This window comes from Macrotis lagotis, chromosome 4, assembly GCF_037893015.1.
Source record: "Macrotis lagotis isolate mMagLag1 chromosome 4, bilby.v1.9.chrom.fasta, whole genome shotgun sequence".
In the NCBI taxonomy this organism is placed as follows: domain Eukaryota; kingdom Metazoa; phylum Chordata; class Mammalia; order Peramelemorphia; family Peramelidae; genus Macrotis; species Macrotis lagotis.
In genome coordinates, this window is record NC_133661.1 from 174318527 (window position 1) to 174338589 (window position 20063).

The 20063-nt window shown below is 37.1% G+C and overlaps 1 protein-coding gene across 10 annotated transcripts in view; it reads left to right on the forward strand.

The window, feature by feature from the left end:
- ATP8B4 (ATPase phospholipid transporting 8B4 (putative)) overlaps positions 1-20063 on the forward strand; it is a 437330-nt gene that overhangs the window by 169622 nt on the left and 247645 nt on the right. For all 10 annotated transcript variants that reach the window (XM_074234707.1, XM_074234704.1, XM_074234702.1 and 7 more), the window contains one exon: positions 19549-19662. In XM_074234707.1, coding sequence (XP_074090808.1) covers positions 19549-19662 — 114 coding nt within the window. The remainder of the gene's footprint in view (positions 1-19548; positions 19663-20063) is intronic.

A 20063-nucleotide genomic window follows, 5' to 3' on the forward strand; every position in this document is an offset into this window, starting at 1 on the left:
GCAGTTTGTAGTCTAAGAAGGAGTAGGAGATTTCAAACAAAAATATACAGGATATATTGGGGGATAAATTTTATAGATTAGAGGGAAGGTATTTAGATTACAGATTACTAGGAAAAGCTTTTTTTGCAGGAAAGAGGATTTTTTTGCTGAGACGTGAAGGGAGTCATGGAGACTAGGAGGCAGAGATGAGGAAGGGGAACTTTCCAGGCATGGGGACCAGACAGCCAAGGAAAACTTTCAAGATTCCTTTAGTGTTGAGTGACTTGCTTGGGGAGTAGTAAAGAGCAGGTATCACATGGAGGGGAGTAAAGTTTAAGAGTAGAAAGGTAGAAAGGTGCTGGCTTGTGAAGAGCCTGAATTCCAAAAAGCAAAAAAGAAAGAAAGACCTGGAACTATATTTCCCAAACTGTACAGGAACAGTTCAAACTACTTGTCCAAATGGCATTAGGGAGAAAATTCATCTAGTATGTTAATATAGAATGAAAAAGATTTAAGAATGGAAGGTTCTTTAGAAGCCATCTGGTCCAAACCCTCATTTTACAGAAATAACAAACCCCCCAAAGTTTATAGAAGTAAAATAAGGACCAAGATCACAGATAAAATATCATGACTGGTATTTGAATACCAAATTTAGCATTCTTTTTCATTGCACCAGAATGTAGTATCCATTAATTGATGAAATTAATGTTTAGTTCTGCATATTTTAATATATAACTATGTAATGTGATTATGCTACTGAAATAAGAATATGCAATTATTCTAACAATATGCATTGTACATCTCTGAGAAATGTTCTAGTCAATAAATAAATCAGAAGCCACTTTAATTTTCACCCTTGCTTTATAATTATTAAGTAGAAAAGGCAAGGTGTTTTCTAGATAGCCAAAGGAAAAAGGGTAATTGTTTGAATACCACTCATGCAGGGGTAGTGGTCATGTGGCCAATTCTGGAGACAGGAATCTAGTAAGTGAAAGGTTTCTGTAGTCCAGGCAAGAAAGAAACAGGTCGTGGATCAAGGTGCTGATACATCGAGGGTAAAATAGATCCTGGAACTATTATATAGTAAGAAGTGGTATGATATGGCAACAAATTAGATATCTAGAATATAGGATAGAGGAGTCAAAATTACTCTGTAGTCTCTTGCTTATTTTAGTGATAACAATAGCTCACTTTATATAGTATTTTAAGATTTGTCAGGTGCTATATAATATAATCTCATCTGAACATCACAAAAGCCAATGAATTTTTATTATCTGAATATTAGAGATAGGGAAGCTAAATCTAAGCAGTTAAGTAATTTGCTCAAGGTTCTAAAAATCACTAAGCATTGAAGTACAATTTCTGCCTACCTTCTGTGCTGTGGAGGCAGAGACATAAGAGGAAATCCGAGCATGGGGAAAAATTATAAAGACATATACAATGATTGCAGCTAAGGACATTTGATTTACTGTTAATCAGTAACAAGTAACTATTTGACTTGATGAATATACTTATGACTTATTCAAAGGATAATGTATATTGTTTACAAGTGAATAAAAGGGTGGTGACATAGCATTTACACTCTGTGTGAAATCATCTTAATGAGTTGTTTTGAGCAGCTATTTGGGCATCTTTTAGAGTTCTCTGCTGCTAACAGCATACATACCTATTACTTCAATGAATTTGTGATCTCATCAATATGGGTACTGCTTTCAGGGGTGTAACTTACAATCTGCCTATGCTTTCTCATCCTGTGTAACTCTGGTCCATGGATGTGTAGCATCAAACTTGGTTCAGAGGTTGAGGTTGTTGAAATTTAGTTACACAGAAATGTATTTGGTGACCTTAGTTGGTATTATTACTCCATTTGCAGTCAAGTCATTGTGGACTGCAAAGGATGACAGTCATATTAGATGGAGAATAGAGTATATGCTTAGGAGAAGTCAGTATTTAAGTATAAAGATAGAAAAAAAGAAGTGATATTAACATTGCATTGAGATAATTATGGGAGGTTCATAATAGTAAAGCAATTTCAAGAGATAAACCGTAAAGCAATTTCAAGAGATAAACCGATAAAATCATTCCTTGCCATTCTACCTTTGGGTTTACATTAAGTCAAATACATCGCCTCACTCAACTAAATATCAATATATTCTAGTTTAAGGTCTTGATAGTTTCCTCAACCTAAGTTAGATAAGGGAAAATGGAAATATTTGTCTTTTAAATGAAAAATCAAAAAGAAATTTCAGAGAACTTTAAGGAAAGGGAGTTGGTACATATCTTTGGGCAAAAATGTCAACAATTCACCTATGAGTGAACTTGCCTGAGTACTTTGTCATTTTGCCTAGGAAGGCAGTCCTTTTTAATAATGTAGGATAGTTAACATCCCAGGTCCATCCTGATCAACAGGCAGTCTGCATTACAGGAAAGGGTGGGGATTTTACTATCCAGGATATTAAAATTAAGAGTCCCTGGGGTAGGGGGAGTAGCCATGAGTTCATTCCCCCCATGAAGGTAATAGGATTCAATTCAGTTTTTCTTTTTTTAAGTTTTTGCAAGGCAAATGGGGTTAAGTGGCTTGCCCAAGGCCACACAGCTAGGTAATCATTAAGTGTCTGAGATCAGATTTGAACCCCAGGTACTTCTGACTCCAAGGCTGGAGCTTTATCCACTACGCCACCTAGCTGCCCCTGATTCAATTCATCTCAACAATTCACTTATTAAGTATCTGCTATGGGCAAATCAATGTGCTTGGTACTCTAAAACCAAAAATAAAACAGATCTTGTCCTCAGTGTGGTTATAGTCTATTTGGGGATGGGGAGACTTAAAACATCCACAGTTTTTTGTTCTGTGAACCCCTGTCAACAATAAAAACAAAAGAGAATTATGGATCCCAGGATAATTCAATATATTGCTTATAATTTATGCAATTATTTATTGCTTAAGGCACCATTAAAAAATTTTAGCAGAAACTCCTTAGACCATCATTAAGAACCCCCTAAGGAAATCATAAACTGTAAATAGGAGTCATATGTACTAATAAACTTCTCTAGATCTTAATTCTTCATCTGTAAAAATGACAGGGGAAGAGTTGAATTAGGTGACCTTCAAGAGCCCTTTTCAATCTATATTTTTAATGTATGATTCTCTGATCTTAATTACTTAATGAAAGCAATTGAGAAGGGAGCAAACATTGACAACTAGAAGTGAGGGATAGAGAGAGGTTTTGAGGAGGAAATGGGCAAAAAGATTCTGAGATGCTGAGTTAAAGCATGGAGGTCCTAGAAGTCATGATAGATGGTTTAAAAGTTGGAGATGGGTTCAGAGAATAGCTAGTATTACCATTTGGCCAGAATTTGGCATTAATTAGGGAACTGTGTTAAATAGTGCCAGAAAGATTAGTAGGTACCAGAATTTGATGGGTTTTAAATGTCAGAGTCTATGGAATTGCTTAAGGGTTTTGAACAAGGAATTAAGATTATGAAAATGGATAGCCAATAAAGAGATGAGCACGTAAGTGTGTGTGTGTGTGTGTGTGTGTGCAGGAGTAGGAATGAGGAACAAAGGGTGGGAGGAACAGGAAGCACAGAGTATCCAGTTTAATGAAATGTTGGAACTTGGAGTTAAAATGGGAGTAGTATTAAATAATTGGGAAAGTGGAGGAGGGCCCAAGATTATGGAGACCTTTTAATAATGAACACTACAGTTGTACAAATCAAGGCTAGATTATGCATAATGAAGATAAGATGGAGGAGCTGGATAAAGAATGGATGATAGGAAAAAAGAAAATAGAAATGGGAAGATGTGTTGGTTAAGAGATATTTGGGCTGTTGTGTCATATTCCTTCCCGTATCCTCCAGTCTTAGTCCTTCCTGGAGTCATTTTTTCTTATTATCTTTTGTTTTTATATTACCTTCATTTCTCTAATATATCTCTTTCCTTCCTTTCCCCAGAGAGTTAGCCCTTGTAACAAACAATTAGAAAGAAAGAGAGATGGTGCAGGGTTGGGCAAAGGAAGCAGTTCAGAAATGTTAACCAGGATACTTACCAAGTCTGTCAGCACACCACACCCCCACCATAGTCTGGTGTAGGGTTTTGGCCTTGTGACTTAACCACTGACTTTCTAAAAGAATGTAAAAGAAAGAAGAAGCGCTGAGATTATGACAAACCAGGTTTTTATTGTGGAAGACTTTTAAAAAAAACAGTAGGGGAGCATGTGGGAACTAAGAAGGATAAAGGAGTACATCTGTATTGTCTCTCCCATTAGTTTGTAAAGTCCTTGAATACAGGGACTGTTTTTCTTTTTATTAAGTGTCTCTCCCCATTACCTAGCACAGTGCTTGGTAAACATTAAGTGCCTTATATATGTTTATATATGAAATAGCCTTATGGATCTCAAAAAAGGCTAGTGCAGATTTTTTTTAACAGTAAATATTAGAGCTGCTGACTTAGGAGTGTAGAAATGAGATTTAAAACTGAAAGGAATTTTTGAGTCTAACTTTCTCATTTTACTGATGAGAAAACTGAGGAGAAGAGAGAGTGTGACTTTCCTAGGGACACATAACTAGTAAAAAGCATCTGAGATATTCAAATGCAGTTCTTCCTGAATTCAAGTCCAGTGCTTTATCCATTGAGGGAGCCAGATGGCACAATGGATAGAATGCAGACTCTGGAGTCAGGAAGACCCGAGTTCAAATGATTAAATTTCAGATATTTACTGTGGAGGGGTGGAGCCAAGAAGGTGGGTAGAGCCAAGATAGCAGCATGGAGGTAGGAATTCCCAGAAACTCTTCTCCCCAGAACTCCAAATATCGTAAAATTATGACTCTAACCAAATTCTACAGTGGCAGAACCCACAGAAAGACTTAGTGAAACAATTTCCCCACCTAAGACAACTTGGTAGATATGCAGAAAAGGTCTATTCCACCGGGATGGGGGTTGGAAAGAGCTGCAGCACAACCTGGTCTGACATAATATCCACCAAGCCAGTTCTAGCCTTCCAGGAGAAGTCTGCCGTCCCTGGATCCCTGGGGTTTACTGGGTCTTTGGCAGCAGGAGTAGCTTCTTGACCTCTTAGCCCAGGGATTGCTGGGGATGGCTTGGGGGGGTTGGTGGGAGAACTCTGAAGCACCAGAGTGAGCACGGAACACAGGCCAGTGCAGGCCTCAGGGAACCTTCAGTGCCACCTAGAAGCAACTTCCAGAGCAGTCAGCTCACATTCGTTAAAAGGATGGGGAGAGAATTCAGAGATTTCTCTGCCATCCCTGGAGCAGGACTCTGCTGCTTTGCCCACACTCAGATACAGTGCCCAGTGTAGGTGACCATACTACCCTGGAGGAGCAGGGATCCTCCTCACTGCTCCAGGGCAGAGGGGTTAGGAGAGCATTCAGATCCTTTCTATAAGACATTAAAGGAATTAAAATCCCTGGAGGGATGTCCCCCCCCCCCAAAAAAAATTTGGAAGTATATTAAAATCAAGTCATAGACTGGGTAAATGAGCAAACAGAAGAAAAAGAATATGACTATAGAAAATTACTTTGGTCCCTTGGAGAATCAAAATATACCCTCAGAGGTACCACTTCACACCTCTCTGACTGGCCAATATGACCAGAAAGGACAGTGATCAATGTTGGTAGGGATGTGGGAAATCTGGGACACTAATACATTGTTGGTAGAGCTGTGAACCCATTTAACCTTTCTGGAGAGCAATTTGGAATTATGCCCAAAAGGCAGCAAAAATGTCTATACCCTTTGATCCAGCAATACTGCTACTGGTTCTATACCCTGAAGAGATCATGAAAAAGGGTAAAAACATCACTTTAAAAATATTCATAGCAGCCCTGTTTGTGGTGGTAAACAATTGGAAATTGAGTGAATGTCCATCAATTGGGGAATGGTTGAACAAATTGTGATAAATGTATGTTATGGAACACTATTTTCTATTAGAAATCAGGAGGGATGGGAATTCAGGGAAGCCTGGAAGGATTTCATGAACTGATGCTGAATGAGGTGAGCAGAACCAGAAGAACATTGTACACCCCAACAGTATAACATGGAGGTGATGATCAACTTTAATGGACTTGCTCATTCCAGCAGGCACAATTTTGGGGTATCTGCAATGGAGATTTCCATCTATATCCAGAGAAAGAATTGTGGAGTTTGAACAAAGACCAAAGAATATTCCCTTTAATTTAAAAAAAAAAGTTATCTTAGTTTGTAATTTTGTTATCTCTTATACTTTATTTTTTCCCCTTGAGGATATGATTTCTCTCTCATCACATTCAATTTAGATCAATGTATATATACCAAGGAAACAATGTAAAGACTTACAGATTGCCTTCTGTGGGAGGTGGGGAGAGGGAATTGAGAGTAGGTGAAATATCATAAAATTCAAATGAAATAAATTTAAAAAATATACCCCCAGAAGATGTCAAAGTCAAAACTTCTCTATCCAAAACCTCCATGAAAGAAAATAGGAACTGGTTTTAGGGTATGGTAAAACTGAAGAAGACTTTGAAAAGCAAGAAAGAGAGGTAGAGGAAATTGGGAAGAGAAATGAGAGCAATGCAGAAAAATCATGAAAACTAAGTCAACAGCTTGATAAAGGAGACACTAAAAATCTCTAGAAGAAATTTAAAAATTTTTGGACAACCTGAATGTCATGACCAGGAAATGCGTAGACTTAATTTTTCAAGAAATAATCCAGCAAAATTGCCCTGATATCCTAGAAGCAGAGGGTAAACTAGAAATTGAGGAAATCCACCAATCACCTCCTGAGACTCCCCCCTCCAAAAAAACCCCTCATAGGAATATTATAGCCAAATTCCAGTACTCCCAGGTCAAAGGGAAAATACTACAAGCAGCCAGAAAGAAACAATTCAATTATCATGGCTCTACCATGGATTTGGCAGTGTCTATGTTAAGAGCTTGTAGAGCTTGGAATATGGTATTCTGAAAGACAATACAATTGAGAATCAATTACCCAGAAAAACTGAACATCCTCTTTCAGGGGGAAGAGATGGATATTCAATGAAACAGGGGAATTTCAAACTTTCCTGTTGAAATAACAGAGCTGAACAGAAAATTAAATCTTCAAGTACAGCACTCAAGTGAAGCATAGAGAAAGGATGGGAAGGGCAGGCTATGAGGGATTTAATGATCTTGAGCTGCTTGTATTCCTGCATGGGAAGAAGGTACTGATAACTCATATGAACTTTTTCATTTATATGATTAGTTAAAAGGAGCATATATAGACAAGACACAGGAGGGAGCTGAATATAATGGTATAATATATTATAAAGATGGAGTCAATGGGTGAAAAAGGAATGTACTGGGAGAAAGGGAAAGGAGAGGTAGAATGGGCTAAGATTTCATGTAAAAGAATCAATTAAAAAGCTTTTGTAATGGAGTGGAAAGGGGGAAGGTGAGGGGGAATGAGTTAATCTTCATTCTCATCAGAAATAACTCAGAGGGAAATAACATATGCACTCTATAGCGTATAGTAATCTACCTTACCCTAGAGGGAAAAGGAAAGGGAAAGGATAAAAGAAAGGAGACAGGGGGAGGGAAGAGAGAAAATCATGGAAGAGGATAGTCAGATACAACACACTTCTTAGGAGGGACAGGATGAAAGGAGTGAAAATAGAATAAATGGGAATGGGGAGGAATAGAATGGAGTGAAATATAGTTAGTAATAGCAACTGTGGGAAAAATATCGAAGCAACTTCTCTGATGGACTTATGATAAAGAATGTAACCCATCCCAGAGATAGAGCTGATGGTATCTGAACACAGACTAAAGTACATTTTTTTTCTCTCACTTTATTTTTCTTGAGGTTTCTTTATCTTTTTGAGGGAAGGGGGGGTTTATGTTTGCTTTCACAAGATTATTGTTGTTATGTGAAAATAAATCAATAAATCACTGAAAAAAGATATTTACTATGTGATACTAGGAAACTCTTTTATCTTTTGCTTGCCTTAGTTTCTTTGTCTCTAAAATGGGTATTATAATATTAGCACCCACTCCTCGGAGTTGTTGCAAGGATCAAATAAGGTTATAGTTGTAAAATGTCAGCACAATGCCTGGTACGTTGTAAACACTATAGATATGTTAGCTATTATTTTTATTATTATGTCCTTCTGAACTCAGCTCTTTCTACCAATCACACCATGGCACCTCTCATATTAAATATGAGCAGGTACTAAGTATTTACAAATGAACCAGATAATTCAAGTCTTAGATTCAAATTCTGACTCTGCTATTACCTGTGTGAACTTGAGCAAGTTTTCTTATTGACATCAGTTCTCTAGGACATCATAGATTCAAAACTGGAAAAGACCTGAAAGATGATCTAGTCCAATCCTCTCATTTTATAAATAAAAGAGATTAAGTGTCTTTTTCAAGGTTTCAGATAGATCCTGGATTTGAAATTCAGACTCCAAATGCAGCTGCTGTCTGCAAAATGAAGAGATCAGATTAAATGGCCTCTAAGGCTTCCTTCTAGATATGAATCTATGGAAGTAGCACTGACCCAGTCATAGTAACCAATCAATCACTCAATGTATTTTTATCAAATTGTTATTATGATTCCAGGAACTATACTATTCTCTGGGAATAAAAACTCAAAAAATGAAAAACAGTCTTTGCTTTCAAAGAGTTTACATTCTGGGAGGAATTGGAAGAGAAAATACAAGTATATACAATATGTGAATAGAAGCTTTAATATCTTAAAACTATTAGAGCTATTAAAATTTTAAGCTATTAAATGTTTAAACTGCACTAAGACTTTTGGAACTCTGTACTTAAATGTACATTTTTGTTGTTCAGTCATTCAATCATGTCTGATTCTTTGTGATCTCCTTAAACCATAACACACCAAGATCTTCTAACTTTTCACTATCTTGCAAAGTCTGTCCAAGTTCATGTTCATTGCTTTGATGAAACTATATATCCATCTTATCTTCTGCTGTCTCCCTCTCCTTTTGCCTTCAATCTTTCCAAACTTAAGTCTTTTTTCAGTGAGTCCTATCTTCTCATTTTGTGGACAAAATATTTAACATTCAGTTTAAGTCTTTGTCCTTCCAATGAATAGTCAGAGTTAATTTCTTTAAGTATTGACAGATTTGATCTCTTTACTGTCCAAGGGATTCTCAAAAGTCTTCTCTAGCACCACAATTTGAAGACATTTATTTTATAACACAGTTTTCCTTATAGTCCAGCTTTCACTGCAGTACATTGCTACAGGAAAAATCTTTACTGTTGACCATATAGACCTTTGTCTATAAGGTGATGTCTGTTTTTTAGTATACTGTCAGTTTTGTCATAGTTTCCCTTCAATTTGGTTTTTGATGGCTAGAATAAGTATAAATAACAATTGTTTCTGTTATAGCCAGAAACTCAGGGTCTTCCTTCCCTGGCAACTTGGTAGCATAGTAGATAGAGTGATGACCTTGGAGTCAGGAGAATGAGTGTTCAAATCCAGTCTCAGACCCTTGACACCTTTGCTGTGTGACCTTGGACAAGTCACTTAACCCCAACTGCCTCACATCCAGGGCCATTTCCAGTTCTCCTGATTCATATCTGGCCACTGGGCTCAGATGGCTCTGGAGGAGAAGGTGAGACTGATGGCTTAGCTCAGTAACCCCCCTCAGTCAAATCCGTGCTTGCCATGGTATTATGGTCTTCTTTGAGAATGAAGGACAAATATCAACTTATTGAAGATAGACTAAGTCATCTTTTACCTTAATTCTTACCTTTAAACTACTGAATGGGTGCTCCCTTGGACAAACAGACTTGGGAAAGACTTGAAGTGAAAAAGAGCACTGCACTCGGGGCCATCACCAAATATTCTTATTTATGTCTTGCTGATGAATTCTGATGTCTCTTGAAGAAAGAGTGAGTTTGCACAGCTCTGCCTTACTTAAATCCATTTAAGTTAACTTTCAAGTCAAGACATTACTTTCCTGATGCTATTGGTTCTCTTCAAGAACAAAGTACAAATAATAAAAACAACAACAACTTTCCTTCAAAGAGGAAAGCATCTTTTAATTTCATGAAAAAAGTTTTTGGATGCAGTGATCTTTGAGCCCAGGAATAAAACCTGACACTGCTTCTACTTTTCTCTCTGTTTGCCAGGAAGTGATGGGACCAGATATGATCTTTGTTATAATAAGCTTCAAGCCACCTTTTATACTTTCCTCTTTTATCCTAATAGAGGCTTCTTAATTTGTCTTCTTATATGCCATTAGACTGATATTAGAAACTGTTGATATTTCTCTTGTCAACCTTACTTCTAGCTTTTGATTCACTTAGTCTTTTATTTTGCATGATGTACTCTGCATATAAATTAAATAAATAAGGCAACAATATTTGACCATGCCATACTCCTTTCCTAATCTTGAACCAATCAGTTGTTCCATATTCAGTTCTGTTGCTTTTTGACTCATAGGTTCTTCAGAAAACACATAAGATGATCTGGTATTCCCCTCCTTCTTTATTCAGCTATTTACAAACCCTTATCAGATAACCATTTTACTTTTTGCTGTAATTTTTCTTTTGAAAGTTTTTTTTTTGTGGTTGCCTCCTATACAATACTGCAGACCTCTGTGTATAGTTTTTCAGGAACTCTAGCTACCAGATATAGTCCCTTAAATCTATTAAGCTTTCCATTTCATATTCATAAGGGTCATGCCTATATAAAATCTTATAGTTTCCCTAATTAATTCAATTAAATCTGAATTATGCAATAAGAAGTTCATGATCTGCTTCACAGCCAGCTCTAGGTCTTGTTCTAACTGACTATATAAAGCAATTCAACTTTTAGTTGGTTGGTTCTTGTCCTTTGTTATCTAAGAAGACCAAAATGACATGTTGTTTGAGACAAATTACAGTGTATCCGACTGTGGCTGAATAGGCCAATACAACAAGCTAGGAAGGCTCTACCACAGATTGGGCATAAATCGTCCATGTGAACACCTGGGGTGCTTACTCTAAACTTATGTATGTTATGTTTTCTTTGAACTGCTTCAATTCTGCCTTCCACATAGAGTACAGCACCCTCACTGATGAAGGCACACCATGCAGGATGTGTGTCAGTGTCTCCATAGTACACTGCACAATCAATTCTAAAATTCTTTTTTTTTTTTTTTAGATTTTTCAAGGCAATGGGGTTAAGCGGCTTGCCCAAGGCCACACAACTAGGTAATTATTAAGTGTCTGAGGCCAGATTTGAACTCAGGTACTCCTGACTCAAGGCCAGTGCTCTATCCACTGTGCAACCTAGTCACCCCAATTCTAAAATTCTTAAGAGAGACCTTCAGGGTTTCCCAATATTGCTTCTTCTGATTCTCTTGTGAACACTTGCCCTTTGTGAGTTCTCCATAAAATAGTCCTTTTGGCAAGCATACTTTTGACATTCTAACAATGTTCCCAGTCCATCATAGTTGCACTCTTGTAGTAATATTGGAATACTAGGCAGTTTAGCTTCTAGAAAGGAACTCAGTGTATGGTATCTTCTCCTGCCAGGTGAGCTTCAGAATCTTCCTATGACAAATTAAATGGAAGTGATTTAATTTCCTGACATGGCATTGGTTGGCTGTCCAGGTTTCACAGGCATGCAGCAATGAGGTCAGCACAATGGCTCTATTGACCTTCGGTTCAGTAGTCAGTCTCCGTCTTCTCTCCCACACATTCTTTTTGTAGCCTCCCAAATACTGAACTAGCTCTGGCAATGCATGTGTCAACTTCATTTGTCAATGTGTACCTCCCTGAAAAGGACACTGTAGAATAAGTGAACTTGTCCACAGTAATCACTACTTCTTATCAATGGTTCCATATGTGGATGGTGTGGTACCGGCTGATGGAGGACCTTTTTTCTTGATGTTAATTGTAAGATCAAAACTAGCAAAAGAGCAGAGAATTGATCCATGCTTTGTTGTATCTCAGCTTCAGAGGCTGCATTGAGGGCCCAATCATTTGCAAGCAGATCATGAATCAACACTCCCTCCACTTTGGTCTTAGCTTGTAGCCTTTTCAAGTTGAGGCCATGTTCATCCTCAGTGAAAACGTTTGATAACATGACTGAAAACATCATACTAAAAAGTACAGGAGCAAGGACACACCCTTGTTTCGCTCCAATGGTGACTGGGAAATCTCTAGAGCATTATCCACTATCTGGAACCTGGGCAAGCAGGCCATCAAGAAATTGGCATATAATACTGATGAACTTCTCTGGGCAACCAAATTTTGACATAATTTTCCATAAAACCTCATGACTGACAGTATCAAAGGACTTGGTCAGATCTACAGATATTGAATAAAGACCTCTATTTTTCTAAAGGATTTTATTTATTTTGAGTTTTGCAATGTTTTGCCTAATCTTACTTCCTTCTCTCCATCCCCCACAGAAGGCAATTTGCCAATCTTTACATTGTTTCCATTGTATACAATGATCCAAATTGAATGTGATGAGAGAGAAATCATATCCTTAAGGAAGAAACATAAAGTAAAAGAGATAGCAAGATCAGACAATAAGATGACAGGTTTTTTCTAAATTAAAGGTAAATTTTTCAAAATTGGTCTTTTGTTCAAACTCTACAATTCTTTCTCTGGATACAGATGTCCATTTCGGATAGCCCCAAATTGTCCCTGATTGTTGCACTGATGGAATTAGCAAGTCCATCAAGGTTGATCATTACCCCCATGTTGCTGTGTTTTTCTGGTTCTGCTCATCTCACTCAGCATCAGGTCATGCAAATCCCTCCAGGTCTCCCTGAATTCCTATCCCTCCTGGTTTCTAATAAAACAATAGTGTTCCTTGACAAACATATAGCACAGTTTGCTAAGCCATTCCCCAAATGAAGGTATTTACTTGATTTCCAATTCTTTGCCACCACAAACAGGGCTGCTATGAATATTTTTATATAAGTGATGTTTTTACCCCCCTTTTTTTTATCATCTCTTCAGGGTATAGGCCCAGTAGTAGTATTGCTGGATCAAAGGGTATGTACATGTTTGTTGCCCAGACTTCTCTCCAGAAAGGTTGGATGAGTTCACAGTTCCACCAACAATGTATGAGTGTCCCAGATTTCCCACAACCCTTCCAATAATGATCATTGTCCTTTCTGAAGACCACTATTCCATTTCTGGCATTTTTACTGAAGTTTTTGTCAGCAAACACCATACCGACTGTTTCTTGACCCTTTCTGAAGCCTTACTGTCTCTTAGAGAGGTACCATCTTCCAGGTGAAGGATCAGCCTATTGAGAAGGACTTTTGCAAGAATCTTACCATCAATAACTAAAAGAGAAATATCCCTATGATTGTCACAGGACAATCTATTCCCTTTACCTTTATAGAGATGGATGATGGAGGCATCTTTGAATTCTTGGGGGATAACCTCTTCATGCCATATAACTTAGAAAATTTCAATTCACTTTTAGTTGAGCAATGGACCTCCTATCATGTAGATGTCAGCTGGAATATAATCAACACCAGGTGATTTGCCACTTGAAAGGAGCCTAATGGCTTTCAAAACTTCTTTTTTCAGTTGGGACTTCAGCTAGGGACTGATTGACTTCAATTTGAGATAAACAATCAACAGCTTCTGCATTGATTGATGATGGTCTATTAAGAACACTATAGAAGTGTTCAGCCCATCTCTCTAGGATCATGTCCCTATCGATAATCAATGTGTATACAACAATACTGAGTAGCTGAGATGCACCATAGGTCTTTGGTCCATAAATAGCCTTCAGGGCATCATAAAAACACTTTGGCTGTTAGTGGAATTAAATGTTGCCTTCTTAGAAAGGGGTGAACTATCCTGCTAATAATCCCTGTGGAGTTCTCGTTTTTCATTTAACAGCTTCTGTATTTTCCCCATCATTTTCATCAAACCAGTCTTGAGGTTTGTGAATATTCTGGCCCAGATGAGAAAATGCAGTGCTAACAGATCTCTGAAAGCTGCCCCTTCTTTTTATGTTCCACTATTGCCAACTGTGTGTTGGCTCAGCTTTCTCTCCAAGTTAACAAATTCTTCCCACTCAAAGAAACACTCTTAATATCTTGACATTAATTCTTCTAGTGTTAATTTTGCCTTAGTTGAGATGAATATTTGGCTTAGAGAGGATGAGTCTGTTATCAATCAGTCCAGCACTCTGTACCACACATTGCCTTTGTTACTCTCCCATCCAGTCTGTCTCTTTTCCATACAATCACATAGTCTATTAGATGCCAATGTTTTCTTTGAGGGTGAATGCAGAAAGTTTTGCTGCATTTAGGTAAGCAGAAAACAGTGTTTGTTATGAGGTCATGAGATATACAAGTCTTCAGTAGTAGGTGATCATTGTTGTTGCTGTTTCAACTCCATTCCTCCCAAGGACTCCTGCTATGCCTGATTTTCTGAACCTACTCTAGCATTAAAGTCACCCAGAATTTTGAGTTTATTCTCTTTTGGTTCACTGATGATAAGGGTTTCCAGGTCTTAATAAAATTTTGGTTGCAAAATATATACATATAGACATATGTGTCTATATGTATGTGTATAATTAATATGATTTTGGTATGTTTGTCTGATGATATTCATATAGAAAGTCATTTTTTTTGAGTTGTTGAAAGATTGTTGTAACCAGAGAGTTATCTCGATAAAACTTTATTAGTTTCTGCTCTACTTCGTGTTATACTTCAAGGTCAAACTTGCTGGTTATTCCAATTATTTTTTGATTACCATTTGATTCATTTTCCTATGAGGAATACTGTGTGTGTGTGTGTGTGTGTGTGTGTGTGTGTGTGTGTGTGTGTGTGTCTGGGAAGATGTAGTAGGTCTTCATAAAAATGATCAGCTTTGGTCTCTTTAGCATCAGTAGTTGGAGCATAGACTTGTATTGCTTTTTTAATGCACAATCATTCATTTCATTTAATTTTAAAATAAATTTACTTAGAATTTTATTTTTTCCTGGTTACATGTGAAAACAATTTTTTTTTAGTTTTTGCAAGACAATGGGGTTAAGTGGCTTGCCCAAGGCCACACAGCTAGGTAATTATTAAGTGTCTGAGGCCAGATTTGAACTCAGGTACTCCTGACTCCAGGGCTGGTGCTCTGTCCACTGTGCCACCTAGCCGTACCTGTGGAAACAATTTCTAACATTCATTTTTAAAGCTTTGCATTCCAGATTTTCTCTCTTCCCACTACCCTGCTTTCCCACTGAAAAAGCAAGCAATTTGACATAGGTTATAAATGTGTAGTCATGCAAATCATTTCCATAATAGTCATGTTATAAAAGAAACATACCCCCCCAAAAAACAAGAAACTTCAAAAAGAATAGAGTATAAAAAAGTATGCTTCAATCTGTATTCAGACATCATCAGCTATTTCTCTGGGGATGCACAAGCATTCTACATCATAAGTCCTTCAGAATTATCTGAAGTCAAAATATTTCTGAGAAAAGCTAAGTCATTCACAGTTGATTATCCAGTATTGCCATCAATTTGTACACAGTACATTTTACTTTGCACCAGCTCATGTAAAAAACTCTTTCCAGAATTTTCTGAGAGCATCCTGCTCATCATTTCTTATAGAAGAATAGCATTCTATCATAATCATATGCCACATTTTGTTCAACCATTCCCCAATAGATGGGTATCCCCTCAATTTTGAATTTCTTGCCAGCAGAATAAGAGTTGCTATAAACATCCTTGTACATATAGGTGTTTTTCTATTTGCTTTTCATCTCTTTTGGAATACCCTGGGATTACTAGGACAAAGGGTGTGCATGGTTTTATAATTCTTTGGGCAAAGCTCCACAATGCTCTCTCAAGTGATTGAATCAGTTCAAAATTCCACCAACAGTGCATTAATGTCTCATGTTCCCTGTATACCCTTCAACATTTGTCATTTTCTTTACTGTCCATTGGTATAAGTCAGTACCACTTCTCCAATTTATAGTGAGACTATTTTTAAAAATTTGACAATAGATATCATTAATAACACATCTTAAAACATATTTTTTATTTTTTTTGTTTGTTTTTTACTTTTGCAAGGAAATGGGGTTACATGACTTGCCCAAACTCACTCAGCTAAGAGTCTGAGACCAGATTTGAACTCAGGTGCTCCTGACTCCAGGACCAGTGCTCTATCTACTGCACTACCTAGGTGCCCCCTTTCATATCTTTTGATAATTTATTAATTGGGGAATGACTCTTATTTTTTATAAATAGGGTTCAATTATCTATGTTGGAAAAATGAGGTCTTTATCAGAGAAACTTGCTTCAAATTTTTTTTTAGTTACAATTCCTAATTATTTCCCTCCATCCTATTCTCCCCACCCCTATTTACCTATTTATTCTCTCTCTCTCTCTCTCTCTCTCTCTCTCTCTCTCTCTCTCTCCCCTTTTACCCTGTCCCTCTTGAAAAGTGTTTTGCTTCTCTTTTCCCAATCTACCTCCCTTGCATTACCTCCCTCTGTCCCTTCCTACTTTCTTGCACAAATATACATTTCTACACTCAATTGAGTTTATATATATATTATTTCCTCTTTGAGCCAATTCTGATGAGAGTAAGTTTTACTCACTCACTCACTCCCCCTAATATCCCCCTCTTCTACTCTAGTGTGAAACTTTTTCAGGTCTCTTTTATGAGAGATAATTTACCCCATTCTACCTCACCCTTTCCCTTTATCCCAGTACATTCCTCTCTTATCCCTTGATTTAATTAATTTTTCCAGTATCACCACTTTAGATAGCATGTCCTCTCTCTCTCTCTCTCTCTCTCTCTCTCTCTCTTTCTCTCTCTCTCTCTCTCTCTATATATATATATATTTATTTATATATATATATATATATATATATACTCCTTCTAATGCCCTGATGAGAAGGTTTGTATGAGTTATCAGTATCATCTTACTATGTAGAAATATAAACAGTTCAACATCATTAAGTCCTTTGTGATTTCCCTTTCCTGTTTTACCTTTTTTATTATCCTCTTGAGTCAGGTATCTGAAGATCAAATTTTCTGTTCAGCCCTAGTCTTCTCATGAAGAAAGTTAAAAAGTCCCCTAATCCATTGCATGTTCATCTTTTCCCCTGAAAGCAGGTGCTCAATTTTGTTTGATAGTTGATTCTTGGTTGTAACTCAAGCAATTTCTATTACTTGTGATGTCAAATAGTTTGCCTTAGATCCAAACAGATAATCATTCTATCATTTTTGAGATTATACCCAGTACTAATTTTTTCAAACTTTTATTGACTATGAGGGCTACTACATTTCATTCAGAGTTACTTGTCCATAGTAGCATATGTAATGTAAAGATAACCTGAATTAAATTCATCCATTCCCATCCATTTAAGGTCAATGACACCCAAGAATGTCCCTGTTAAATCTTTTCAACTCCTATTTGGCCATGCCAAGCTTATCTTGGTTCGTTGATCTTATATTCCAGGTTCCTGTGCAATTATGAACTTTATAGTATTGTAGTCACCATATAGACCTACAGCTGAACTTCCATTGCTTCAGTCCTTCTGGAACTCCTTGTATTTGCCCTACACTCCTTCCCAGTGCTGTATTGGGCACCTCTCAATCTGAGGGGTTCATCTTCATATGTCTTATCTTTTAACATTTTAATACTGTCCATGGGATTTTCTTGAAAAAGATCTTGAAGTCATTTGCCATTTCCTTCTTCTGTGGATCATCTTTTGTTGAATTCTCCACTCTGACTTATCCCTCTTGGGTAAACCTGTATGGCAAAGCTCATTATTTCAATGAACTGTGCAAACCCCTTTGTCATGACAAGACAGTGATCTGGTATAAAACATTACAATATGTTATATATAAAGTTATTAGGGGAGGTATTGTGTATAAGCAGCCAGTGGAATAGTAAGCAGTTTCAACTCTCACCATTTCTATTTTTCCTATGACTCCGAAGGGAGCTAGGTGTCATAGGTGTTCTAGAGTTCTGGTGTCTGGTGTCATAGAGTTCTGGGCCTGAGTTCAAATGTCATCCCCTCTAACACTTGCTTTTTGTATGAACCTAGGCAAGTCATTTAATTTCTTCTGCCTCAGTTTCCTAATCTATATAATGGGGATAATAAAAGTTCCTTCCTTATGTAGGGTTGTTGTGAGAATCAAATGAGTCAAAATTTATAAAGCACTCAGCATAAGAACCATATAAGGGAAGAAACACACACACATATCGTGCTACTTTGTTAGCTATTAGTTATTGCTATTATTATTAAGTTACTTGGAAGATAAAATATAAAAGATCTCTCTCCTTACAGTTCCTTTGAGTCCCCAGAAATAAAATTATTTGAAAGCATAACCTAAGAAAGCAGTAGGAGTCAGGGACCTAATATCAGATCCTGACTTTATAACTTATTATATGTATAATCTTGGTTGCATCCTTTCTGGGCTATGTTTTTCTTATCTTTAAAATTAAGTGTTTTGCTTAGATGACCATGAAGGTCCCTCCCAGCTCTAAATCCTTAACCTCAAGAGGAGCTGGGTTTCTATTAGGCTGCTATCTCACATCTATTGATTCCACTGGTGAATTTATTTTGGTCACTGGGCATGTTTATGCTTACTTCCTGTCAGGAAGTGTTCCCAAACACACCTGTGAACTTACAGAGCTTCCTTTTGATGAGTCTTTATTTCAAACCTGGGACAGATACAGGAATGGTGCATGAGAAATACTGGAATAGGTAATCTCAGGGGTGGAGGAGAGTAGCTTAATTGGCTTTATGTCTCAGGAGTGTTGTTGTGCTTTAACAAAGACTTCATCTGTTATCAAGAAAAAAGCTTTCTCAGGAAAAAGTGCCAGCCTTAAGCAGCACACTGTACAAAATCCTGTAGTTAATTGATCTTTAACTTTAGGGAATTTGCCTGTGGTAATTCAAGCATTGGATTTGAAGCGATGGGATGTGTGTTCAAATACCACTTCAGTCACTCCCTGTGTGACTGTGGGAATGTCATTTCCTGTCTTTAATTCTTAATTTCTGAGTTGTAAACCTATTGAGAAATAGATATGCTGACCTGCAGGATATTAGAACTGGAGGCATTTTTAGGTATTACCTAATTCACTAATCCCAACTCCTTCCATTTGTCAGATTAGGAAACTAAGGTTCAAGAGGAGAAGCAATTTCTCCAGTTTAACAGTTAACAAATGGTAGAGACAGGACCAAGGGTGTGTTGGAATAAGCTTGAATCTTCCAACCAATTGTTAAATTTTCAGTGTTAGCATTTACATATTAGAAATCAACAAACAAAATTTAGGGCTTTATTGTTTTATTGATCGTGCTTAGACTTAATAATGTGATAGAGAAAAAGTTAATGCAGATTAAATTTAAAAGTGTATCATGAGAACTTTTTTGGGGGGGGGAGAAGAGTTAGTTGTTAAACATTTAGTAGCAAGATGGTACTTAAATTTAATATTCTTTTCTCCAGTCCTGGTGCATTATAGTTTGTCTTTGTATTTCCAGTACCTAATACAGTTCCTGATACATAATGGTGCTTAATAAATACCTGTTGATTGATAGCTTGGATACCTTTGCCAATTCTAATGTGTTATGTTTCCTTTTCAGAATAATCGCATCCATACCTCTAAGTACAATGTTCTTACCTTCTTGCCTATTAATTTATTTGAACAATTCCAGCGGGTGGCCAATGCCTATTTCCTTTTCCTACTGATTTTGCAGGTAATACAAAAGTTCCCTTTCTTTACCATTTGGTTTAAATCTAATACATTCTAAACTCCTTGAGGGCAGGGATGGGTTTTCATTTTTGTCCATAGTGTCCAAGAGGGCAGTTAAGAGGCAGAATGGAGAGTGTGCTGGGCTAGGAATCAGAAAGACTAATCTTTATGAGTTCAAAATCAGGCTGCAGAACTTTAGTTGTGTAACCTTGGGCAAGTCACTTAACCCTGTCTGCCTCAGTTTCCTTGTCTATCAACTGAGCTGGAGAAGAACATGGCAAATCATTCAGTATTTTTTGCAAGACAACCTCAAATAAGGTGGTTATGAAGAGTTGGACACCACTAAGAAAAATGACTGAACAGCAATACCTCATGAAGTCATTTTTGTAGTAGGTGCTTAATATA